Below are 26,390 nucleotides of genomic sequence, written 5' to 3'. Positions count from 1 at the left end.
TTTCCAAATAATAAGCCTTTGAAATTTGGTTCTGCAACCTTATTGGCAAAGGCTTTCAATGTTATCTGCTGCTCAGTTTTCTGGGAAGCCAGATCAGGCGTCTGCCGTGAGCTTTTGGCAAGCTGCCTTCAGTCCTGGGTATCTGTACAGGTGATGGTTAAGTGTGTGGGATGGATGGGAAAGTAGGCAAAATGAGCTAGAAGAAGAAAATAATACTAGTAAAATGAGAGAATTTTAGATAGAAAATACTGTTGTGTGTGCAGGGCAAAGAAAATCCTCCTGAATTTTTCTGATTTAGAATTTCTGTACTTTTAATTTCTGTCTCTCTCTTGATTTCTCCCCCCCCAAATGTTATTTCTCTTCTGTGGTTAATGTCCCATGATGTTCTCACTCCTGTATTCTTCTCACCAATCTCCTCTTCTGCATCCAAAATTATTAATTTTTTTGCAGTAGGTGCATACAGGATTCCTTTATTCACTAATGTCTACCCATGTTTTTTGCATGCCAATCACTGTGGCATAATTAAAAAAAAGACACCCAAAAAAACCCCAAAATAAAAACAACCCAAGATGCTTTATATGAAAGAAAGTTCAATGTATCTATGTTTAGTAAACTCATTGACAATAAAGAGAAATAGGTTATTTGTTAAGTTATTGGTTTTCTTAGACTTTCAGCTATAATATTAAAATATTAGATAATACTATTCATTGAAATTGAATGTTTGTGTTAAACATGTGAATATCTACAACTGCTTTGGGTGAAATATGACAAATCTTCAACAGCATATAGAAATCCTACATAACCTTTTAGGACAGGAAATGAATAATACTGTATCAAATTGAAATTTCAGAGGGATTAAGCCTCTTTTTCACTGGTAAATTCAACACACAAATTTATTTAATAGTACTGGAGAAAGTGCAAGCGTTTGATATATTTGCCATGCCTCATAGATCAATTTAATCTTTAAAAAAAAACCACTAAAATGTTGTAAGGTATGTAGTGCACTCACATTCATATTCCAAATCTCACTGCCACATTTTACAAGATTATACCCTTGAAAGCTTTTCTTGATTGTTATGCATTTTCTGTGATGTGATGTTTGACCCTCATCATCTGAGAAAATTAAAAAGATGTAGCTGTCTGATAGAGGAAATAGGTTGTGAACAATGTTTTGTATTCAGTTCTTAAAAATAGTGATTTAAAGAGCTGCTTTAATTATACAGTAGTGTTAATGAATTATTTCCTTATGTTTTGTCTATATGACTTAGATGTATGGATATAGTTTTAATGCACTTACCTGTAATTTTTCAAAAACACTAGATTAAAATCACTGTAATCTGTAAATTTATTCTAACTTTATACTGATTTAAATGAAAGTTTATACAATCAAGTTGGAAATCTTTTGCATAAGCTATGTATTTAGCTGCCAAATTCTTTTAAAACGTGCGTTGATGGAATTTTTACAACCACAAGAGTTTGGAGAAAAAAAAGAAGTGCAACTTTTGATCCATTTACATTAGGAAACACTAAAATTTTAAAACTTGCGGAGTAGGTCATGCCCAACAAAATGATCTCTTATGAAGATTTTCTATTTCTATAACTTGTAAAAGATGGCAGTATGCTATTGGACCTTTGCGTTCTGCTGAGTGCTTTTCTTAAGGATCATTGAGAAGTTGTAAGGGAGAAGGAATTATGCACAGAAAAATGAATTTGTGTGTTAATTCTAGGTTGTAGCCATGTATCTAGAGACGGTACTGTTTTGATGATTTGCAGATTAACTGTGTTTTAGTAGATAATCAAATTTTCTAGTGGACAGCAGTTCTTGAACTGGGATGTACGTCCGAAGGCATGCTTAAATCTGTTCTGTTGTTCTTTCGAGCAGTATAGTTACTGTGTTAAGTATACCCTCACGGATACAGTTTACCTCTCAAAGTATGCATCCAAAGTTGTCATTGCAAACTTTTTTGAGTATTTGGAGATATTTCTTAGTGTTCCTAAAAAATAATAAGACATTGCTGACATGATTACTTTTTCTCTAACTTGCTGTTTTTCAGTTAGAAAATCCAAGATATTTGCGGGAAAAACCGATGCCAGTGTCTTTGGTAGGTATTTATATTCCCTTGTTATTTTATAAGGGCGAACAAACATACTTAATATTTTTTTCATTTCTGGTTAGGATTGATTTTCCTTGGAGTTACTGCTTTGAACTTAATAAGCTGTTTTGAACTTTCTGTCATTCAATAGATGACACCCAAAATTGGCCTAGGAAAAAGTAGCACTTATGATGAACAGGCATTACTTCAAATGTATGAAAAAGAGGTAAGATTTCTTTTTGGTCTTTTTGGAAAAAGAAATTTACACCCAAATTAGTAAGTTAGGGCATTTTCTTTGGAAATTGTGTATTCACAAAGCAGTTTGTTATAGCATAAAATCTCATGTAAGAGAATTTTTGCTGAAGTGACAGGGCTTTTCATTAAATACTTTATGTATTTCCCAATTACTTAGAGAATAAAAAAGACATTTACTGTTCCTTTGAAGGAATTTTTACTGTAGAAGAGTTTGAATTCTAGGAATTTTCCAAACTACTTTTTAACAGAAGCAATGGAACCCTTGATTTAGTGAGGATTTTTGTTTACTTTCTATATACCTTTAAAAATCTGCAGATCTAGACCTTATTTCTATTAGGACCTACATTATTTCTATATTTGTGTCATATAGCTCCAATCCTCTTTTATTCATATGAGTTTTTGTATTACTCCTTTTGAACGTTGTTAGTTGCTGAAATTACTGTCAAAGCTTGCCTATCTAATTCTCTCACACCATATTATTTTGTTTTGAATGTGTACAAAAGTAAAGTTTTGTGGTCATTTTCACCTTTTTCATAGTTTAAGGAGGTTGTATGCCTATGATATTTTTGTCATAAACTACTCAGTTTATTTAAAAAAATCAGTCATGAGATAAAACTCCAGTATACTATGTTTAACACATAGTTTCGGGTTTTTTTAGGGGGGAAGTCAGTGAGTCAACCGTCTGGTGGACCAGACTTCAGGAAAGGAAATCCAACATGTATTAGGAAAGTGATTAAAAAACCAAAACAAAACAACTCAGCACTCTTCTCTTTGGCCTCCAAATTTCTGTTTTCAGCCATATACTCTTGGAAAACTGAGGCATATGTACACAGTTCCCTAGATATCCACAAGTACTTAGACCTGCGTAGGACTCCAAGTGTATATGAGTTGGAAAGGAAGGGGCATCATCTGCAAACCGTGAAATAATCCCTCCTTTTACATGGTATGCTGTAAGGACAGTTATGAATTAGAACTGTCCTGAAGTTAATTTCAAGACAGTTCAGAAGACCTCTTTAGCTGAGATACAGGGGAGGGTAAATTTGGTTTGCAGATACTTCCATTGTTAATAAAGTAGTGTATATGAAAGTCTGCTTTATGTTGATGGCTGGCAGTCTAATTCAATGCTTAAACAAGCAGCCTGATGTGGCAGTGGGACAATACATGTCCCATGTCCCTTTCACTTTCTCTGCTCTGGTCTAATATCGACTGTTCTTTTGTGTTGACAATATTCAAACCACCATTGCCTCAGGGTGAGGCAAGGTTTCGTAAGATGTGAAAATAGAACAAAAAATAAATACATTGAAAGGACAATGTGGTCAGTTAAGTGGTATTTTCAAATTAAATAAACAGGAATACATGCCAAGTAGCTACGTAAAATACTCAATGAATGCTTTGCTAGTTCAGTGGAAAAATCCTCTAAACCAGACAGTAAAAATCTAGTATTTTTTGCTAATGGTACTCGACTGTGTGCTAGTTTAAACTGGAAAGGTTATAGACAGTGTTTCACAATTGCCATGTGTGTGCTATTAAGTAGAAAACTTAAATGTGTTTTCATCTTGTTTTGTTTGTGAAGCTCAATTAAGAATAAAGCCTTTTCATTTATAGATTGTAAATGTATTAACAGAAAAATAGTGCTGTACAAAAGAGTTTTGGTAAACCTTTAACTGTTTTCAAGCTCTTTGTAGTAGAACAGGAGAACATAATATAGGATAACTGTGGTTTTTTTGCTTTTAACCTTTAGACCTTTGTTCATAAACCATTCCTGCACCTGTTCTGACTCTAATGCTGAACACATGGCCATTTTCAATGATAACCACATCACAGATTTATGAAAATGTGAATGTCGTCAGGCAGTGGTTTTTAGTCATATTTTCCCCAAATACTTCTGACATGGATTAAACCATTTGGGAAACTGTCATTACTGAAAAATCATGGATTCAAACAAGGAAGATGCAACAAAATGGGAATACATCAGTTTTCAGCAGTGCAGCAAGACAGAACAGATGGCATGACTGGCTTATCTTGATAAACAGGAAAAAGTGTCCCTTTGAACTTCACCTTTGGTCATCCTGAATGTTGCCCAATACTCTATGGAGCAGAGGAAAGGGGAAAGAAAAAGTTCTTATTTGTGATTTTTTCAGAAAAATGAAACCAATAGCACTGCTACGACATGGGTTTAAAATTCTCCTGGAATTAAACCCCAAATTTAGTTTTTTAATAAAATATGATGTTTTGTTAAGCTTTCTCAAACAACTAGTTTATCTAATGTATCCTTTAAAGAAGTTTTGATGTTGCTTTAAAGAAATTCTGTCTTGTAATTTTTCATTTTGTCAGTCTTAATTTTTCTTAGCATTTTTCTCAATTTCCTTCTGTTTTATTTCTGTAAGCAAAGATATTTATTTATCTAGACTCAGCAAATGAAATCTAAACAAATCTGAGGCAAGAATATTGGAAATAATTGTCTCTTTTTATTCTTTTAAGTTGAAGGCTATAATTAACACCAGGTGTAAATTTGTACTGAGCTATATACCAACTCTTAAATTTTTTTTAGGCAAACTGGCAAGCTCAATGCTTTGTGCAATAACTGTGTTATGAAGCTTCATCTGTCTGGGTTAACTGAGACTGTTGAATGTTTCCAGTGTTTTTGTTAAGTTTATCACTGTGCTCCTGTCACTTTTCTGTTTTGATTTTTTTCAAAATTCAGTGATAAAGTCTTTGGACGCTGGAGCACAGGTGTTTTTCCAGCTTCTTGTGTACTAAAGCAGTCCGGCAGAAATGGTGGGTTTTCCTACAATCAGCTGTGGTAGTAGTGAGTGCAGCTGGAGGGAGGAGTAATTCTGGAGAAGGCAATGGGTGAATTTTCAAGAGGATGCAGGACAATTTCTACCAATTTATCATGTGGGGTGAGGACTGAGGCAGAGAGAGCACATGCCCAGGGAAAAGGAGAGATGAGCTGGGTAGTGAAAGATAACTTAGAATGTAAAGAATGGGGGAAAAGACATCCTTTTCCCCTGAAAATGCATTTTCATGGATTGAAGACCAGAATTAAGAGGAAAAGGAAGAGGGTTTTTTTAATGTATTCAAGAATTCTATCTTTAAGCTGCAGTCTTTTTAAAAAAGCTATTTAGAACCTTTATCTCTGTAATCTTTATTTATGGTTTTCTCCTTTTTTTGTGAATGAGCACTCCCACTTGCCGCATGACAGAGATTTTGTTTATGAAGATCATCAAGCCATGTATATAGTTTTACTGCACCAAAAGTGTTGGGATCTAGTGGTATATTTACATTAAGATAAAATCAGCATGCTGCAGTGATGATGTTAAGTCTTGGTCTGGCTGAAAGTATTCTGAATTTAAGGTGTTGAAAGCAGCAGATTTACTGTGCTTCTCACTTATCTGGCAAGAGATTGTAAGTTGGAATGGAGAGAATTGCGTAAGGGCTGTGATATGGATTTTCCCCAAAAGGGACCATACATAGAGTGTAGAGGAAAGAATGCAGGGAGGAAAGAAAGTTGCAGAACTTGGGAGGGAGAGTGAATAACACTTGCTGGTGTTACCGTAGAAAAGAGGTGGGCTTTTAGAAGAAGAAAAGAAATATAAAGAACCCTTGAAGATAAGAATGTGTCCCTGCAGTTAGGAGATGATGATCAGTGAGCGTTGACCTTCTGGTTTTGATTTCTTCCTCTTAATTGCTCTTCCTCTTGATACTATAGCTAAGTATTTAAATACATTAATTAAACGTTTAATGCAAGCCAAATTATAAGCAATAAATAAAACTAATGTGCAGACAGTATCCTAAAAGAAAGACTCTTGTAATTAAACTGAGCTTTTACCAACTTAAAAGTAACATTATTGTGCTTTTCGCTACATCATAGATTTGATATTTTTTCCTCATTGAAAACAGATATCTTGTTCATATCTTCCAAGACTGTTACTAAAATATATCAGTATTGTTCTCTTGTATATTATAATGAAATAAAAGTGCTTGTGTGCTCATGTGTATGTATGTCTCTAGAGTTTAAATCTACTTGGTAGATGGAAATAGATACGTATGTGTATGGAATTGAGCGAGCTGAATACAGCAAAAGGAACGTACTTAGGCATGTAGCAGGGCTGGTGATCCTGTTTATGCTTTTTAAGCTCAGAGGTATTTACTAACAATAGGAAGAGAGTGTTTTTGATGGACTTTCTGAAAGCATTTGAGTTGCAAAGACATCTGTAGGTGGGCCCAAAACTTGAATCTTACAATAACTGGAGCTTCATGTGTTGGAATCCTTTTTTTCTTTTGATCCCTCTGTTCTTTACTTTCACTTCTCTTCCTTTACTGTTCCCCTTCTTTGGTTGTCCTGTTCATCCAGAACTGTGCAAGTCATACTTCTGCTTATAAACCTCTTGCTGTTTTCCAAGTGGTAAAAATTTGAAGTTTTAATCCTGGTGGATATTCTTGTTAAACTGTAAGAATGCATGCTGAATTCTGTTCACACAAGTGTGGCCAATAAGAAGGGGCAAGAAAATGCAAAAAGACAGATATGACATAATTATTGCTTTCATCTTGATTTTCACTTTTCTGTAATTTTTTTCTTATGACAACTTGGTTCTGAAAATACTGTTTTATTCCCTTAAAAATATTCCAAGCAGTGTGTATTGTGACTTTGAATATTCTCTGGTTCATTTGAATTTTCTCCTTTTATCTACAAACCTGGTGTCTATTTTGAATGCGGTGTCTGATTTATATTCAGAATTCAGCTGTAAACTGATTCTCACCACCAAGTAATCACTCTGAATAGTAATCTGTTCATGTTTAAAAACGCAGCAATCTTGACTTCTGTTAACATGATTCCTGGCTGATTAATGTCCTGTTCCTAAGAACATATGCAAGTTGTCCGTTGCCTTCTGTGTGAGGAAATCGCATCCTGTCTTGCTCTGATAACTCTTCAGAATGTAATGTAATAAAACCCAAACCTTATTTTATTACTAGACTGGTGAGACATACAGTGTATGTCAGGATGAGACATGTTTTCATAAACTGACTTGTGATTTATAATTCCTGATACTAATTGGTCTGGTCATGGAGATACATACGTACATGTACAGTTATTTATTTATTTTTTCAATAGTTTGTGAACTATGTCTTTAATTATTGCACATATGTGCTGGAGACATTGAGAAAGATCAAAGAAGTAGGTTAGCAATTCAAACTAGTGTTTTAACCAGTAGAATGTCCAGATGGTTGCCAAGCAGCTGGGAATTAATCTTTTGCTGCATGATTAATCTCTACCTCAAAGTGTGTATGTCTTTAAAAAAAAACAAAAACAAACCTAAACCAACACCTCCCCCCCCTTTTTTTTTCCACATTTATGGATCCTGGTTTTTAAGGGAGAAAAGGCATTGACTAGAAAAAACAGGTACTATACACTGTTATTGCTGTGTGTTGCACTTCTGAAATAAAGGTAGGAGTACAGTTTTGATGTCTGTTTTGTTTTTTTTTCCCCATTTGTGGATCCTGGTATTGACTAGAAAAAGCAGGTACTATACACTGTTATTGCTGTGTGTTGCACTTCTGAAATAAAGGTAGGAGTACAGTTTTAATGACTGTTTTAGGAGATCCTGAAATGAGTGTAAAAAAGTTCAGTAGCTGCTGAAATACAACATTTAAAAAAAGGTGTAACACTGGGTAGAAAAAGTGTCGTTGACTCAGTTACTTCACTGGACTCAGCACTGTGTAGAATTGTATGAAGTTTTCAAGTAGTATCTACTCTTTTATCATACTCAGATTTTACTAACTCCCTTTGAAATCTATGATTTCTGCATGTTCACAAAGTTCAACTGGGTTCAATTTTCAGTGCTGGCAATTGAAGATACAGTTTGTTGCATTTTTGAGCTGTCTTTTATGAAATTGCATCTAATAAGTTATTACCATGTGTAAGCTTTCACAATTTCTAAACATATTTTGAACTTTTTTTGGTACTTACTGATGTCAGAGTCTCTACTACTATAGGCAGACATTTGTTACGCATGGAAGTGGGACACTTGCCCCTCCAAATAAATCTGTAATATGTAATATTACATATTAGTGATATGATGTGCTGTAGTGCTAATATGCATGTTATGTTTATTAGCTATATAAAACATCCTTTAGAGTAAAAATACAGTTTCAAGTTATTACAGTTGTTGGGATATGGAGCTGTATGCTTTTCTCCCTATTCCCACCACCCCCAACTTGGAAATCTGTGAGAAATACATTGTTCTCTCTTTCCAGAGGCTAAAGACATTTACGTATGAATAAGAACAATTGTCCATTCAATTATTTTTCTGTATACAGCAAATGTATATTAATGTTCAGTGTCATTTAAAAGTCAGACTTTTCTTGATGGGGGAAAGCTGGTATGATTTGATTTAAGACAAAGCCTTTCATTTTTAGTGGCTATAAAAATGGGGCAATGTCATATTAGTTTTTTGCTTAAGTGAATATCTAGTTTCTCTTCAAAGAGTACTCTGTAAAAATACTGTAACTGGAAGTAGCAGTTGTAGTGTTTTTTAAAGAGTAAAGATACAAAGAAGGTTAGATATGTAGGGAGAAGTGTAAATGTTTGTTAGGTCAAATAATATAGTCCAGATCATAAACATAGACTTTTGTGGAGGGACCTTTGAATCTGGGCAAAATGCCATGTTTATAAAGGCTCTTTTTACATTCTAATTTCTGGCTTGCATGTTTCACTTGTTTGATACTGCGTTTCTTTAGTCTGCCACTGGTTTGTGGTGATTGTAAGCTTTTTGCAACAGAGACTTTAAAAGACATCTCTTTCACCTTAGGCATTGCATCGGATAAAAATACTGATGATATGCAATGCAGAATTTGGAGTGGTTAATGATCTACTGTTTCAAAATGTAGTTTTGTGTTGTGTGCTTTTTGTTTTTTGTTTTTTGTTGTTTTTTTAAATTTCTGTTACACTCAGAGGATGAGCACAAACATCAGGAAAGAAGCCCAACCTTAATGTGAATTCCAGATGGAAGACCTGGTTTTATTGTGCATAATGTTCCACTAGGAAAAATATTATTTATAACTTCCTTTAATTTATAGGATTTTTTCTTAAATTTTGATAGAGCCATGGAAATTTCAATCAAGTAAAACCAGCTAGGTGGCAAGACTACACACTACCATCTCTCCCCTGGCCCCTCCCAGGACATTTCTGGGAAATGTCTGCATCTGAAACAGTGAGAAACAATGACCCTTGATACTTAAAAGAATCTCCTTTGCATATCATAAATATTTTTTATGTCGAAGACTCAAAATAATCCTCTTTTATTGTATAGAGTCCTATTTATCAAGGGAACTAAGCTGAACCTCAGGGAAATGTAGCAGCTACTGTTTCTGTACCTGGAACTCCTCTTGGAGTCTTAACCTGTGAAGAAAAGCAAACTTTTCAACAATGTATTTTATTTTTTTCCTCAACAAAACATTAATCCTCATACCTTGCTTATTTGTTTGTAAGGAGTTTTGGTAGGCCTGCAGGCTTGTCTGTAGACGTACATTGCTTTACCTTGGCACAGTTTGAACATTCTCCTGGTTTTAGCCTTCCTGGAATTTTGTGGTGAACCATTACACACAAGGTCATCCACATCAGGTCTGTCTTGTGTTTGTTCAAGTCTTGAGACTTTCACCTGCTATCCCTCAGAAAGGTTTATTCTAAGTAATTTAAACAAACAACACAAGCTTAAGGGTCTTAACTCTTTCAGAAAATAACTTTTCCTCTTGCCTCTCTTTTAGACTTTGAGTAAAGGTCACTAAACTATCCTGTACAATGTGCTCCTAGAATACCATCTGCACTTGCAAGGAAATCAAATCTGCTTGTGCTTTTAGGGCCTGTGGTCATATTTGATGCTTTGGTCATGATATGCACATTTCACTTTGCTATAGACCCACAACATCGGTGAGTCTTCTCTCCTAGTATGCTTTGTCTGTTTTAATTGTGAAGATTTTCCAACTCTTGGTTGTCATGAGAAGGGAATACGATCACCACGTTCATTACTATGTGAAAGATGAGGTGCATTTCTGTATGCATCTTACACATTTTACCCTTCCTGCTTTCTTTTCATACTATGATGCTAATCTCTCTTCAGCTTAAAACACCTCAAGAGTAGATACTGATCTTCAAAATTGTTTGAGCAAGTGGGTAAAAGCTGCTCATTAAATATAAAGTGCAATATTAAGTTATATATCATGTGACAAGTGTGCTGGTTACAGACATCTGAATGCAACGAAGGTGGAAGTGAACAGTATTTTCTCCCACATACTGTAAACTCAGTGCAAGTTTTTCAGCAGTTCAGTTTTGAAAATGGAAGATTAGTTCCAATATGATTAAATGTTATATTTATTGTAGAAATTTCTGTTCAAATAAATTATTATAAAGTATTAATTTGTTTCTTTTTTTCATGCCAGTGATTTTCTTTTAGCTATTTAGGTGGTTATTCTGACTCTTAAATTGTTCTAGATGTTAAAAGTGTTAATATACCTCAAAGCTAATCTTAAAAATTCTTGAGGTTACAATATGAGATACAGAAATAACACAATGAAAAAAGATAGCTTGATTATGATGTGAGATACACTATTCCAAGTTACTATTGTCTGAAGTCAGCATGTCTTTATGTGTAATAAATCTTGAATGTTTTGCAAGTATAGTGTCTCCTGCCTTGGCCTGCCTGTGTAGTTTAAAACACTGTGTAAATTTCCGATTTTTTTTTTTAACCCTGGATGTGAAAATTGAGTAAACACTATTCGGTAGAAAGTTCTAGTTGTTTGTTGGTTTGGTGTGCTTTTTTTTTTAAGGAACCTTTTTCTTCTATGAAAATATCAAAGCTTTGTACTGTGCACTGATTTCTTTTAGCAGCTGCATAACACCAGGACAAATAAGTTTTGTTGTATATTGTAAGATATACAAGTCATTGTTCTACATTGTTAGTTCTTACTTTGAAGTTCTCATTTATTGTTTACATCCTTCTCCCTCTTCCTCACTTCCTCCCTCCCTCCCCCATATTTGTAGACTTGGAAAAAAAATCTGGCAAGCAGCAAGTACTGTTTTGTCAAATATCCCCCCAAAATCTCTGATTGATGTTAAACTTTCAAGATGCCACCTCTGGCCTAAGGCTGATCCCTGTAACGAAGACAAGTGAACAGCGATCAGTAGTTCAAAGCCATCTCTGTTTAATATTGTTAGTCTACTTACTGATTTACTTTTAAATCAGGTATTTAAATATTTCGACAGATTTTTGTAAATGATGACAAGATGAATGTTTGTCTTCTGTCATGAAAAACTGAGATATCACCTTTTTTTTTGCCAGAGATTTATGATAGTTGCAGATTAGACTGTTACCGGTTTGACAGTTATTAATTAAATTGTCATAGCACCTAACCTGTGCTATGAAAATATAGAACAGTGATATGATGAAACCCCATTTTCAGGTAACTATTTGCTGGTTTTGGTGGTGTTTTGTTTTTTTAAATTAGGAAGAAAGTGTGACTAGGCACATAAAAACAGTGCTGTTGATACCACCCTCCATGCCTTTAAATAACAGGGACAGCACAGATGTTTGACATCAGTATTGTTTACATGGCCTTAGGGTTTAATTGCCTCATACTCTTTGTAAGGAGAATAAACAATGACAGAATTCCAAAGGAATGATGTTCAGGCAACAGCGGTGGCTGCATTTCATACATAGTTGCAAGCGTCCGAACTGTTGCTGCATATCTACACTTTTTTTTTTTGGGGTGTGGGGGGATGTGTCCGAATGGTACCATGCTGTAATGTCATGTTCTCTGCTGCCTCTTAACTGGTAATAAAAGGTAGTAAAACTGATGAGCATGAGCGTGGTTATTTGCTTCTAACAAGGTGAACTTGTATCTGTTTTCTCTAAAACTTATGAAGGTTGTTGATACTCTTGTAGGTTACTTTGTTTCTCAATATGTGTTTAATTAATAAAGTAAAGCTGAAGTGCAGAGGGCACTTTATAGGAGAGTAGCACTCAAAGTTACAAAGCGCTATTCCACAGGAAATTGAGACTAACTTAGTAAATGAGGTTTGACGTTTGGTAACTACAGGTAGGCGGTTGACTCAGTTTGGGATGGTTTTAATTTGAAAGATACTCCTTTATTAAATACCAATTTCTATAATGTGTTTAAACTTTGAAATAGAAGGGGAGAAGTTTCACTCCCAGTTGTGAAGTGATGAGCCCATTTGCTTCAACCCCAGCCTTAATGAGATCACTCTTAAAAATGTGTTTACATGACTCAATTTTTTTTTTTTAATCTACATATGTGGTGAGATTGGAAGTCTGCCTTACACAAAGGGTGGGTCAAAAAGCAGATTTATAAATGAAACCAGTACTCCAAGCTTTGCTACAGGATGCTGGTGTTAACTTTTTCCTTTGAATATTCAAAATAAAAAAAATCTATTTTGTTATTGCAGTGTTTGCCTTCATTAAGAGCTGAATTCTGTATGTTGGACACATCTTTCACATTTGTTGTTTGGCTGCGACTAGCTCTCCTTTTTGGAAAGTAGTCCCAAAATCTGTGAAATTTTAAGGGATGCTTGTTCAACTGGAAGTAGTGCAATGAATTAATGAGCTAAAATTGATGAGAACTAGTACAAGTGCAAGAATGGTGTTAAGTGGAAGATTAATGGCAAGAAATGGGAGCCAACTTAAAGTACAGGGATTTCTGCTGTCAACCTGTGGGAAAACAGCCATGTGGCTGAGAGCAATCACCATCACTTGAAAATATATGTCCATATTTAATACTAGACAAATTTTAGAGATTGAGTTATTTTTATATTCTTTCAACCTACAGAATAATAAAACATACACCAGATCTCAGCTGGTGCAAACCGCCAAGGATTAATTTACATCAGCCAAGACATTCTCACCTTATTAATGATTTTTTAAATGTAATATGTTTGTGTGGATTTAATAGCTATGTGAGTGCAATAGCTATACATCAGTAATTCATAAGCTTTATTCAAGTAGATTGGAGTATCTTTCATGTTTAGTTTCTAGTATTTGTGTTTTTACAAGACCTTCATCTTTATTTATGGAATGTTCACAAACTGTCTATCTGGAAGTGGATTGCTGTGGTCTTTCTTTTAAATCAACACTTATTTATCACCTGGTACTAAGATTTTCTTCTGTAATGTCACTTTGTTGGAGGGATATATGCATATATTTCTTTTCATATATACATATGTGTATATTTCATAAATAGAACATGCATTTTTATCATGATGCTTATTTTTGGATGATAAAAGAGATGGCTGGCAGCTGAGAATACTATCTGTTTTCTTTGGATTAATTGTCAATCTAACTTTTTTCCTCCTTGGTAATTTGCATAAGACTACGTACCTGTTTAGTCTTGGGAGATAGGTAGCCTTTTTATATGTGGTGTAGTAAGCAGGTGTGTACTTTGGGTATCAGTGGATGTGGAGTCCAGAAATTGAAAGAATTTACTGTGCTTGCTTCTTCTGTTTTCAGTTCTTGAGGAGTCTTCTATATTTTCTGCACAGTATTTTGCATTTTCGATTTGACTTGGATTTTTGAAGCTCACATTTTCAAGTCACAATAACATAGTGACGTTTTCGAGTCACAATAAACAAATGTATAACACAAAGTAATCACATCAAAAATTAATAATTTGCAGTGTGTTTATTGTTTGTGTATGTTAGATAAAGATTCATGCTTGAATGACTACTTTTGATAAGTTAAAGGAATAAAAATAAAGGCAGAATGAATAATGCTTGTTGGTTCCTTTAGAGTTTGTCAGCTGAATTAGAAGTTGGGGTCTTAGTTGAGCTAAACAAAAATTTGAGAACCGAAAATAGCTGGATGGTGATGGAAGTCCAGTGTTCACAGTGTTCAGCTCCAGGGTGGGTGAACCTCAGCACCAAGGGCTCAAATACTGATGATTTTTTTTTTTTCTTCTGTTGGCAACAGACCACTTGAAGTTGTCTTCTGCTGAGGTGTTGGTACTCACACTCCGATGTGATTATGGTCTGCCCTTTCTAAAGTGAGGGGGGTCGTTGGGATTTGTCACTCGGGGGAAACTTTTCTGTCCACTTTGCTTTCTGAACAGTAGAAATGATTACATGTAGAAGTGGAATGGCCTAGCCCTGAATGCGAGGTGTCGCTTTTGTTTTTCAGAAAACTCAGAGAAACACAAAATACCTATCATTTTTGCAGAGTCCAGAACACAGTCTTTAGTGGGGTACTGGAAATATGCAAGACATTTAAAAATACTTTAAAGATGAGAACTTAGACTATAAGCAAGAAGTGGCAATGGGATATTGTGTTGGAGGGGTTCAAGTACACTGCTTCAAGCAAACACAAGCAAAAGCAGGAAATGTATTTTCACAATCAAATTCAGCAGTAATATCCTTCATCCCATTATAAGTGACCTTTAAAAGGAAATGTCTTTATAATGTGACCTCTGTGAATAATAAAAAACAAACAAAAATAAACATGCATCTGGGCTAAGGGACATTCTTTGTATAAATGTAAGACCTGCTTAAGAATAAAAACAAGTTTACCATACTTGGTATATTAACAGAAATATTAAAAGTTTCGTTCTTAAGTGTTTATTTAAATAAAGGATGATAGCTTTTTCTGGGCAGTAACAGTTGTTTTTACTGCCAACTAAAACATTTTACAAATTCATTTTCTAAATAAATATTTTAGGTTGAGGTCTTCTATAACAGTTTTATCAAATAAATATGAAAATACTGAGAAACTGAATATAGATTTTTTTTTTTTCATAGCAATTATTTGTGAATGACTTCCCATTGCCTTCTCAAAGACCTAAATGAGTAATTAAAAATTATGCAAAGGTCATTAGTGTAACTTATTCTTTATTTTAATAAAGTTATATATCTGTTCTGTTTTGCTTTTAAAGCTGGACATGAAAATGAAAATAGCGGAAGGTTTATTTCATGAAGAAAAACTTAAATTACAGCAGAGGCATGATACTGATGTTCAAAAGGTAAGAAGTGTTTGTAATTTTTTTCCAAAGACAGTATATTAAACAAAATAATAGAGAACTTGATTATAATAAATACTTAGAAGTTGTACTTTAACTTCTTCACAATTGCAATTAATGTTCCTTTAAAGTAAGTTTGTAGGTAACAGTTTGCATAAGCTGATAGGAATGCAGAATATTGTGTGATAACATAAACTTAGGAAGGGAAAAATGCATGCAGAAAGCAGATGAAAATACAAGGTGATTTGTTTGTTTGAACAAGACAACCTATTTTACCAGCCTAACAGTTTCTATGGATTCATATACTGATAAAATCATAAACTCATGATTTTTCTTTTACAGAGAAAGCACTCGTATTATAGAAAAATGTGAACAAAAGTACTTAATTAAATTTTTATGGACAAAATGCAAAAAATAACAGGAAAATCCACAAGGATGTCACACATGTTCATACTAATATATTGGTAGTGCTTGTTCTTAGGTCTCCATTTTGACACCGTATCTTAAAGCATAGGCTGGTCAATAAACAGTTCATTATTTATGTTATTGCATTGTTAACGCTGTAAGTGGCTTTTAGTTCTTCACAGAAATCAAATGACACCAGATATACTTACTTTTGGGTTAAGTTGGATTTGTCTTTATTGTGTTGTGTAACACCACTTTTGGGAAGATTACAAAAAGCCTATCAAAGACCATGCTGTTACTTTTATTACCGTGTTTTAAATGTGTGGGGTAAAATTCTGCGAGGTCCTAAGTGCCTTCTGAAGCACTCTGATCCCAGGAACGTAATGGGAGTTAATTGCTCAGCATCAGGATCATGATGACTTGTCCTACTGTAAGCTTTGCATTACTGAGTACCTCTGTTTTGTTTCTTAAGACCGAGTCACAGACTTGGAGGAAGTTAGTTGACACAACCCTGTGACACATCAAAGCCTCCTGAAAGGATGTTAATATTTGGTCAGGTGCATATTTGGCTCATCTGTTCTCAAAGTCTGCAAGCATAACTAGCTAGCAAAGCTGAGAGTCTAAAGGAAACAGCTTTGTGAGAACAAGAAATAGTTTAAATGCTTTCTCATCCCTTGAGTTGTCATCCTTTTCTAACTGATGTTAGAATTCCATCTTTTGAAGTTGTTTAATAACGTTGGATATTTTAGAAAAGGTTAAATAGTGTCGTATTAATCTTTAAAGACACAAAACATTTAATGCAGATGGAGTAATATTGGTTTAAGATGAAAGCTTCTTTTTGATGAGAGATTTGGGACACTGTTATAAAATTTCTGTGACTTTAATGTTTATCTTAAACACAAAGTTTAAATTAAAATACTATCTCAAAGTGTGCAAATATTTGAGCTTTTTTTTTTTTTCAAAAATCAGCGTGTACAGAAATGTGAACGCAGTTACACCTCATATACTTGCTCTATTCCAACCCGTTGTTTCTTGGAATACATGCAAAGAACTGCAATTGGTGAAGTAGGAAAGAGTATTAAGTATTTCTTAAACCTACTGAGAATTTTAGATGCTTTTAAATAGTATTAGGCAACAAAAATATAAAAAGGGAAATAAGTCCTTTCTATTTGCTCTGTGAAGCTTCCAAACTCAAAAAAAGCAACATTGGATGTGCCCAAGTTTAAAAGAAAACAAAAAGACCCTCCAAAAAAACACGAAGCTCCTTTTTATTCTAATCTACTGCCTACATTTATCTAAATCAATCCTTTGTTTATGACTTGGCAGTCTTAGCTGTGAAAATTACTCGGATTTAATCACTTAGTCCTGCATGACCTAAGCACTTCTTGAAGGCAGCTTCTTTGACAGAGATCAGTGTGTATTATTTTGTGCACTGCTGGTGGTTTTTGGTTTTTTTGGCCTTCTGTTAAAGTATTTTGAATTTTTCCTATAGATTTTGGATAGAAAGAATGATGAAATGGAGGTATTGAAGTGCCTCTACAGAACCAAACTAAATGAAGCTGAAGAGACGATTAGAAAACTGGAGAAAAAAGGTGATTTTTATTTTCATGGCTGTTATTTTCTGCATGGTGGTATGGTACTGCGTCCGTCTTGTGGCTATATGAGCTGATGCATTCCTTCTAGGTGCAGTTGTCTCTTTCCTCTTCATTTGCAGGTCTTGACAATTTTTTCCTTTAGATTTTTAGAGATTTGTCCGGTTATTTTTGCTGTCCAGTTTCCAAATGAAATTTTCCAAAAGGCAGTGTGATCGTGTTATATTTAATACTTACAGGTTTTATGAGCATGACCAAGAAAACTTTCTTTGATGATACCAAAGCATTTTGAGCACTTGTTTCAAACTTTTTGGAATCCCTGGCTGAAGGAGAACGTATTTATACGTTGAGCACATTTTAATGAAGCCACAATGTATTATTTATTTAGGACTATTGCGGCAAGAGATTTCAAACATGAGTAGTAGTCTTGAATATGTCATAAGTACAAAACTTGGCCCGAGTGTGGCTTGTCAGCAGTTTTTGAAAGTCAGTTTCTTTTATAATTCCTTGGAGTCCATTTACACTGTGGACTAAGCCACAATGTAAAATCATATGCAAGTTTGGTAATCTATGTACAAAAAAGGGAGAGAGTTCCATGTGTATTGTTTCCTGCTCCTTGGCAAAGTAAATTGTCCAGCAAGGGATCTTGTGCTTCTGTTGGTGGGCTGGTGGTTGCACTCAGCTGTAATGGGTTGTGGTGGAGTCGCCTATGCTTTTGCCAGATAGTGAAAATCATGAGTCATTTTTGAAAAGTGAATATGTACCTGCTTTGTTTCCCACAAAATTTGTCAGACTGTGAATTCTGGATGTAATCACTTGCAATTTAAGTTGGGGAATTTAATTTCCAGGTGTATCTTGGGCATTCAACCTGCACAGGAACATTTTCTCGTAACGGTGCACATAAAATCGGGTTAAAAATGCCTGTTTTCTTTAGGTTATACATAATTTTGTTGCTGTATATTTACTGCTTCAGTAAGAAAAAACTTGCTATAAAATATTTAGTAAATAAAGAAGAGAAGAGAAAACACCTGGTAATATTTTAGTGACACAATCTAAATTTTAAAGAAGCACATGCGTTAAGTATTTTTAAGAGCTGAAAAACATCAGAAAGCCAGGTAATTGGAAAACTCAGGTAATCTGATTGCCTCTGTTGCCAACACTGAAAAAATCCCAAGGGTATCTCTTAAATGGTTGTTTATTTTCCCATTTTTGACAGTTCAGGTCCTTATTCGTGAGTCACAAGTCATCAGAGAAGCGAAGGAGAAGCAGATCGTGGAGTTAAAGAAGATGTGTGAGCAAAGCAATGATTCTTTGAACAATGAGTGGGAGAGAAGGGTAATGAATAATACTTGCTTTCTTTGAAAGACTCCTGCACTGTATATCTGGGATAATATATTTTGTCACTTAAAAAAATAAGTAAGAGGAATATGTTACTTTTAGTGATATTTTCTTATGCTGATTTTATTTTTTTCCTGGAGTAATCTTGCAAGACTCTTTTTGCTGATGCTTGCAGACCCACACCCACCCAGTCGGTCACTCTGTTCCTGGGGTTCATCTGGCCCTATTGACAAGTCTCTGCATGCGTTAGGGAAGTGTTTATTTCTGGTTGACCTGACATGGAATTTTAATCTCGGTAAACCTGTTGCTACCTGCTACCACGGTAATTCCTTCAAACTATTACTTTTGCATTCGATCATGAATTCTTCAGTGTATTTTTATTTTATTGTTAGACTCAAGACAGCAGCAAAGCAGAGAGAAAAGCATGTTCATTGCGAGACAGCTTCACCTTTGTCCAGATTATTGTCAGTATTTGTCTTGCTTACCTCTCTCAAGAGAGGGAGTGTCACAAAACGGGCAAAACTGCCTCCCTTCATAGGTGAAGTATGCTGTTTAGTTTAATTTTTTTTTGCAGACCTGCATCTGGAAGTGATGTTGGTTTTTAATTCTTGTCTTGAAAGAGATAAATCATAAATCTTATCCTTTGTGCTTAAGGCCTTGAGACTTCAGTGTTAGGTAGCTTTTTTTTGGTTAGAGAAGCATTATTTTCAGCCCAAGTTCATCCCACTTTTTGCAGTTACCTAGCAAGTGCTGTTCCTACAGCTGTAACTGTCCTCAATGGTGCCAGTGTGCAAACAAGAAGGCAAATTAAAATGGTAATATTGATTTTAACTTAATGAAATTATAGATGTGAAATCGGAGCATGTGTCTTATGGAAGAACGTGGATAGTGGGAAGTACGATGGAAATAGGGAAAAAGTTAACAGTATGATATTTTTATAACTTTGTATACTACTTTCTTCTGTGTATTTTTTACTTGAATAGATGTTGTTGACAATAATGCAAATATTACTATAGTCTGTTGCATAGGAGGTAGAGACATGCCTAGAATTTGGGGTTTTATTTATATGTTATGCAGCTGGAGATTAAATATTTATTTATTTTCCCCGATTATTTCTAAAAGGATCCCAAATTCACAAAATCTTTGGAACACCGCAGTGTCTACATGATACTTACAATATTAACAATGTGTTAGCATTCTTTTGGATGAAAAGTTTTTTGTTAAGTTACTGCACGCTGTTGAAGTCTGTTGAATAATGGTCCAGGTTCACAGACACCTCCATAATTTGGCATTATAAAAATTCTTTGGTCTGGCAGTAGGCAGGGTGACGAATAACTTTCTGCTTCGCTATGTGTTGGAGAGAAAACTACATTTGTGCAAATTCACCTGGTTTTAGCAGTGTGTTTAGGAAGATGCTTTTGTGTTTTATATTGCAGCTTTTTCCTTCAGCTGTGAAATGGATTTGTTAGAAACTTGAGAAATATGTAATAGCTGTTATACAACAATACACTATAGAAGTTTTATATGCTAATTTGACATGACATTATTATTTACTATCGTATAGATAGAAAATTTAGATTTGAAGCTGCTTAACTAGAAAGAGAGGCCACTGGTGTTTAGAATATAAATCAAGGGTTAGTAATGACACAAATAATCCTTTTGTTAGACAAGTAGATAGTCAAGGGTCTGCAGCTTCTTACAAATTGAGAGGCAGATAAACTGGCAGTGAAGTATCTGGAGAGAGTATTAGTGTTTCCGTAATAGAAATTCATTAATTTTGTGCAACAGTCATTGGTGTTCAGTTTAAATATGTAATCAAATAGAATATCGGAGAGTGGCAAAAATACATATGTGTTTTAACATTCTGTATGGATTAAGTTATGCCCTCTCTACATTTTTAAATTACTTGGTTATACTTCTAAATGCCTTGCTCATGCTTCTGAATTACTGCTTTAGAGAGTCATAGTAGACCTATTTAGTGAGACAATGATCTGATTTTGTTATAGAGGACAGAAATGTTGACTGTACTTCTCAGTTATTCTGTTTATATGCTATAATAATATACTATTTATAAATGCTAGCTTTAAATGCCATTTATTATTTTGTAATATTTTTGATGCAGCTTCACAATGCTGTGGCTGAAATGGAAAAGGAGAAGTTTAATTATCGGAAGAAACACACAGACGATATGCAGGAACTGCTCGAGGACACCAACACTCGTCTTAGCAAAATGGAGGAAGATTATTTGGAACAGATAAAGTCAACTGTAAGGTTTTGGTTTTTTTGTAATTATGTGATAATAGAAAGTGTCTCTTGCCATATTCAAATTTCATGCATTTGTGCAAAAGTATACGTAAATACTCTTGGGCTAAGAAATATTTTTGATAGTGCAATACAGTTGCTCTGTCTTGGGAGAGGACAGTGTCCTGGCAGCCAGTCCGACTAAGGATTTTTTTTCCCCTGGATAAAATTCTTCGAAGTACAGCCCTTCAATGAAAATTACACAGTTATATATTTGTATTGAAGGACTGTTTCTGGCATTTCTCACTGTTTTTGGTTGAAGTTAGCATAACTTCTATCTCTGTAGGTTTGTAGACTATAAATAAGGATTTATATAGTAGATCTATTTTCATAGATACATGTGACTTCTTACCCATCTCCTCTTTGAATGATCAAATGCCTCTGTTAGATTAAAGATCAAATAAAAAGGATTTTTAAATTAGAATAGTACAATAATTATTTTATTGCATTTCTTTCCTAGAATATTTAGAAACATGTAAGCAGGTGTAATCTGGATTTTGTGCCTACTGTATAAATGATGTAAAAAGCAAAAATTTAACAAGTATCCTCCAGAAAGCATCCTGTACTTTTTATCAGGATGAGGTATGAAGAAAGTTGAATGAGTGAAAAGACAACGTCAAACAAAATTTATTCCTTTATTAATGGATGTTGAGTTTAAAAATTAGCATTCAGATCATGTCATAGGTAACTAAATACAGAGAAAAATGGACACAGTCTGTCAGCAAAATTGAATTTAAGAACCATCAAAACTAGACAGATCTTACTGAGCAGCTTCTGATTTAATAATTAAACAAGGTAGAGTTCAAGGCAGGGCTTAAGATGAAAGGCTAGACTGTCACTGGAAATTAGTTTTCTTTTTTCCTCTCTTTTTCTCTCTGTCTCCTGATTTTTGTTTTTTGTTTTTGTTGGTATTCCAGCATTTCCTTGTTCAGAGTTTCACATTGTCAAGAATGCCATTGCTGTTAGCAAGTGAAATTGGCTGAACAATTTAACTAATGCTATAGAACTGATAAGTAGGGTTTTGTGCCTTGAACAAGTATTAACTTCCTTGAGGGGTGGGGGGCCAGGGAGGAATTATGATATTTGGTGATATGTTAGCTATGACTCTCTTTTCTTTCCTTTTTTTCTTTTTGTTTTCTTTGAAAAACAAAACAACAAAAAAACCCAAAACCGAACAACTCCCCCTTCCTCCCCTGCCCCCGCAAAACAAAAACAAACCAAAAAACCAAAATAAACCCCAAAAAACCCACAAACCAAAAAAAACCAAACCCACAAATAAAAAAAAAACCTCCCAAAAAACCAAAAACCCAAAACTAAACCATACTGCGCAGCTGACTTTGCATTGATGGAAAAGTTTGCTGTACTATGTTCATGAAATATCTTAAGCCACTTGACAAAGTTCAGGTGACCGTTCTGGCTGTGATGTTCTTGCATTAGTCCAGGCTCCTTTAACAATTCTGTGGCAGTTGGGGCACTGACTTGAAATGGCAGACATTTGAGTTTTTATTTTACTTTAACAGAGGGTGAGACTACTGTTCCACTTCCTTCAGCTTCAGACCTTTGTTAATACAAAAATAACTGTGATATGTACATCCTGGAAGGACAGCTGTGTCTTATTTTTTGACTCAGCCTCCTGAGGAGTGCTCTCATTTCCGTGCATATTAACACAAATTTAAGGAAGAATGGGAAGTAGTAGGGTAGTCTCATACTACCTGCCTGTTCTCATTCTGCTCATTTTTAAAATTGTATGTATTAGGAGATGAAGTTCTGGGAAAAAGATACAACATTTGATAGATGTTTGTAATTTATTGAAAGGAAATCAGTGTATTTAAACAAATGATATGGAGGAGTGGCTTAGGGAAGGGTGTACCAGCAGAGACTTGAGGAATGCACTCGCACTCCTGAAACGGATTTACTGTATTCCTGTGCACAACAATTTCCTTCTCTGTGTGCCTCTGTTTTCCGGTAATAAAGTGAAGATGATATACTTACCTTACAAGATAATTGGTGAATTATTTAGTTAATACTTGTTGTTTGATTTGAAACACAACTAGGTAGCATTCGCACTGTTAACATAGTATTTGTATTATAACGTCGTTCTTATATCCTCCAAATCCATAGCAGGTATTACTGTATCTTATTGTTTACATCCTTGGATGTGGTTTTGCCAAAGTGCGCACATAAAAGGCAATTGTTTAAAATCTGTAATTCTTTAGCAGCATAAGTGCATTGCTCCTTGGTTTAGTTTAGAAATTTGATATATATATTTTTATGTCGGTAAACACATGATGGTCGTAAAAGTACTCAGAAGAATATTTTAGCATGAAAGAGCTACAGATTTCACTGCATGCTATGTAGTTCAGCATGTTTTCTAGCTGACTTTTATAGCTGCTCATCACCATAATGATCAGTAAAATCTTTTTATATATATAATTTTTTCCTGGATACTCTTTTTCCACATGCAGGTTGTACATATTAGTAGTGACAACACACTCGGTTAATGGAAGGTCTAAAAATGCTTTACATGTATTATCATCCATTACAATTTTCTATAGAAATATCTGTCGTCTCTCCTGTTTTAAAAGAATTGTAATTTAGAAATCAGTTGCACATACTGTAGTGCTTAGGGGATAAGACATGTTACTTTGAGCAGGGGAACAGACATCCATATTTTTAAGATTTATTTATTTTTTATGTACAACATAGATCTTACTGTCATGATTGATGACAGCTTTGCTATTGTGACTCATGTCTGGACCACCAAAGAACTTTGTTGCTCTAGGCTACTGAATAACAACAGGGGTATACGCTGATTTATTTTGGTGTTTTCTCAACAATGACCTGTTCTTTTAGAACCAGATGGTCAAGAAACTGGAGGCTCGTGTCTACCAGTTGACTGTTGAGGCTGAAAATAGTAATTTACAGCATCAAAAATTATCTCAAGAAAAGACTGATGCAGAACAACGTTACCAGGCAGTATGCTCTGAACTTCAGGAAGTGAAAGCAAGGTAATTAAACAGCGGTTACTGTTTTTAATGTTGAAGAATATGGAATTTCTGAAAGCAAACGTTATTAATTTTATTTCAAGAACTCAGTGAATGGTAATTGGCATTAGCAAATTGTCAAGAAAATGTATTAATTGATGTAAAACTCATTCTGGAACTGACCCAAACAACCATCGTAAGGAGTATGTTATCTTTCCATTACTTCTAAGCATTTCATTCTGTTACGATGAGCACATGGTACACGCAGACTTGCATACTCTGTAGAATTGATACTGAGCAGGTAAGATGCCAAAATATGAAAGCAATTTCCATATGCTATTTGCTTACTACTTGTAGGCACAGCTCACTTCAGGAGGACAAGGACCATATTATACAAGAATATGAGGAGAACATTCAGCAACTACAAAATAAATATGATGCTGATATAAATTTTATAAAGCAGGAGCATGCTCTATCTGCGGCTAAGGTATGCTTCCATGTATAATAGGCATTAATATGTTGTTTATTTTTTTAACTGGTGGTCTTGATATAAATGTATTTCTTATGAATAAATCCAAGGAACTGTTCAGTTCCCGAAGTTATTAATGTACATGAGTTTAAACAAAAAGTGTGATTTAATTTTTCATTCCCAATTCGGACTGAAAAACCCCTTGAAGTTGACTGATAAGTCTGGGGTGTGTGTATGTGTACGTACAGGTGGTATTTCCATAGCTGATTCAGACAAGGTACAATTAGTATGCTGATTCTGTGCTTCTGTAAAAATTTTGGATGGCAGAGGACCTCAGCACATGTGTTCATAAGGCCTCTTCAATGAGGGAAAATATTTTTTCCAGAAATAAATTGTCTTGCAAGCCCCTTAATACGGAACATTATGTTAAATGTTTATGTGTTAGAAATTATTTCTAAATTCTGCAAGGGTACATTCCACCCAAAATGTAATAATTCTGGTTTGTTTCTGCAAAAACATCTATCAGGTTGATATCTACCAATATGCATAGGTAGAAATATAGTATATATTTAATACAATTTTCAAGTTAGATAATTGTAGAAAGTTCACGTTTTAAATATCATCTGCTAATCCTTAGAGCCTTAGGACAAATGGGGTCTTTTGCATTTGTTTACTGGAATTCTAGGAGCTTTGATGATACTTTACTCCATTTAACTTACAAGGTATTTTTCTTTCTTTCAATTGTTAGTGCCAACGTTTTTTGTATTATTAGTTTTTTTTTTTTGTGGTTTGGTTTACATTTCTAAGTTCACAAGACAGACAGAAGTGATGTATCTGGAGTTGTAAACTCATACAGGTGTGTTTCCCCCAAGTCGGTAATTTTTTTGGATTTCCAGGCACCTTTGAGAAATACATTTAAAAATGCAAAAGGTATGTCTGTGGAGCTAATGAGGAACACAACACAAAAATTCCTTTTTCTGTTAAATCCCTACAGGCATCTGATGTGATTGAAGAATTACGGCATACTGTGTCTCTATTAAAACAACAGTTACAAGATTCAGAACATCAAAGACAGCAACAGCTGAGAGTGAGCCCTGAATTTCTTACTCAGGAATAACCAGCCCTTTTTACTTTTTCCAGTGATTTGAATGTTTAGGAGCCATAGTAAAATGCACTTATATATAACATGCATCTTTGTATTTTATTCATAGAAATATATATATAGTGTCACCTTATGCTTAAAGGTAGATTTAAAAAGTATGACTAAGAGAGATCATTTTATGGGTAAGAGCAGAATTTTCACAGGAACGTTTTGGCTGTTTGTTGTAATTCACATGTTAAAACAGTATAAACATGTATCAGTGGATTCTGGAGAAGCATGTCAAAGAATTACGAATATCTTTTTTTTTTTTTTTCCCCTCTCAATTGTAAGCATTTTTTAAGTAAGTTTCAAAATTGTTTTTATTTTGGTTGCTGTTTAACAGTTTAGTTCAATATTCTGTCTTCGTCTAGGCATTTAAATTAATACTCCTGTCTCAGGATAATGAGTTCCATGTCTGTATCATGTATCAATCCTGTTTGAGTTTTGGCATCTACTTTTCTTCCTATGTCTTCCATTTCACTGTTGATGTAGTACAGAACGGCATTTTAATAGCTCAGGAGAACAAGTTGCTGTTTCTCTTCAGAAAACATGAAGCATGACTTTTGAGATAGTTTTGTTAAGTGTGAATATTTTTGCTGTTGGTTGAATTTTTTCGTATGTCAGAATTTTTTTAAATGATCATAAGTGGATTTTTAATTTTTTTTTTTGGATTGTTCTATGTAACAGCAAATATGTGTGTGTTTAATGGCTGCTGTGAAATGAAAGAAAAATGTAATTTGTTAGTTTAAAATACACATCTCTTCCTTTGTAGGATCAAGAATGCAAGCTTCAGCA

The 26,390-nt window shown here is 34.5% G+C and overlaps 1 protein-coding gene across 1 annotated transcript in view; it reads left to right on the top strand.

The window, feature by feature from the left end:
• LOC104165103 (centrosomal protein of 112 kDa-like) overlaps positions 1-26,390 on the top strand; it is a gene marked incomplete at its 3' end in the record, with an annotated part of 108,633 nt that overhangs the window by 19,308 nt on the left and 62,935 nt on the right. Inside the window, 10 exon segments of the mRNA XM_009704650.1 lie at positions 2,055-2,102; positions 2,245-2,319; positions 15,282-15,368; positions 17,263-17,362; positions 18,579-18,697; positions 20,823-20,966; positions 23,855-24,009; positions 24,343-24,472; positions 25,449-25,541; positions 26,368-26,390. The exon segment at positions 26,368-26,390 is cut by the window's right edge and continues 1 nt beyond it. Of these exon segments, the coding sequence (XP_009702952.1) occupies positions 2,055-2,102; positions 2,245-2,319; positions 15,282-15,368; positions 17,263-17,362; positions 18,579-18,697; positions 20,823-20,966; positions 23,855-24,009; positions 24,343-24,472; positions 25,449-25,541; positions 26,368-26,390 (974 nt within the window).

The sequence above is a fragment of the Cariama cristata genome, unplaced genomic scaffold (genome assembly GCF_000690535.1).
Source record: "Cariama cristata isolate BGI_N322 unplaced genomic scaffold, ASM69053v1 scaffold517, whole genome shotgun sequence".
In the NCBI taxonomy this organism is placed as follows: Eukaryota; Metazoa; Chordata; class Aves; order Cariamiformes; family Cariamidae; genus Cariama; species Cariama cristata.
The sequence above is the reverse complement of the archived record's forward strand: the minus strand, read 5'-3'. Positions and strand labels throughout refer to the sequence as shown.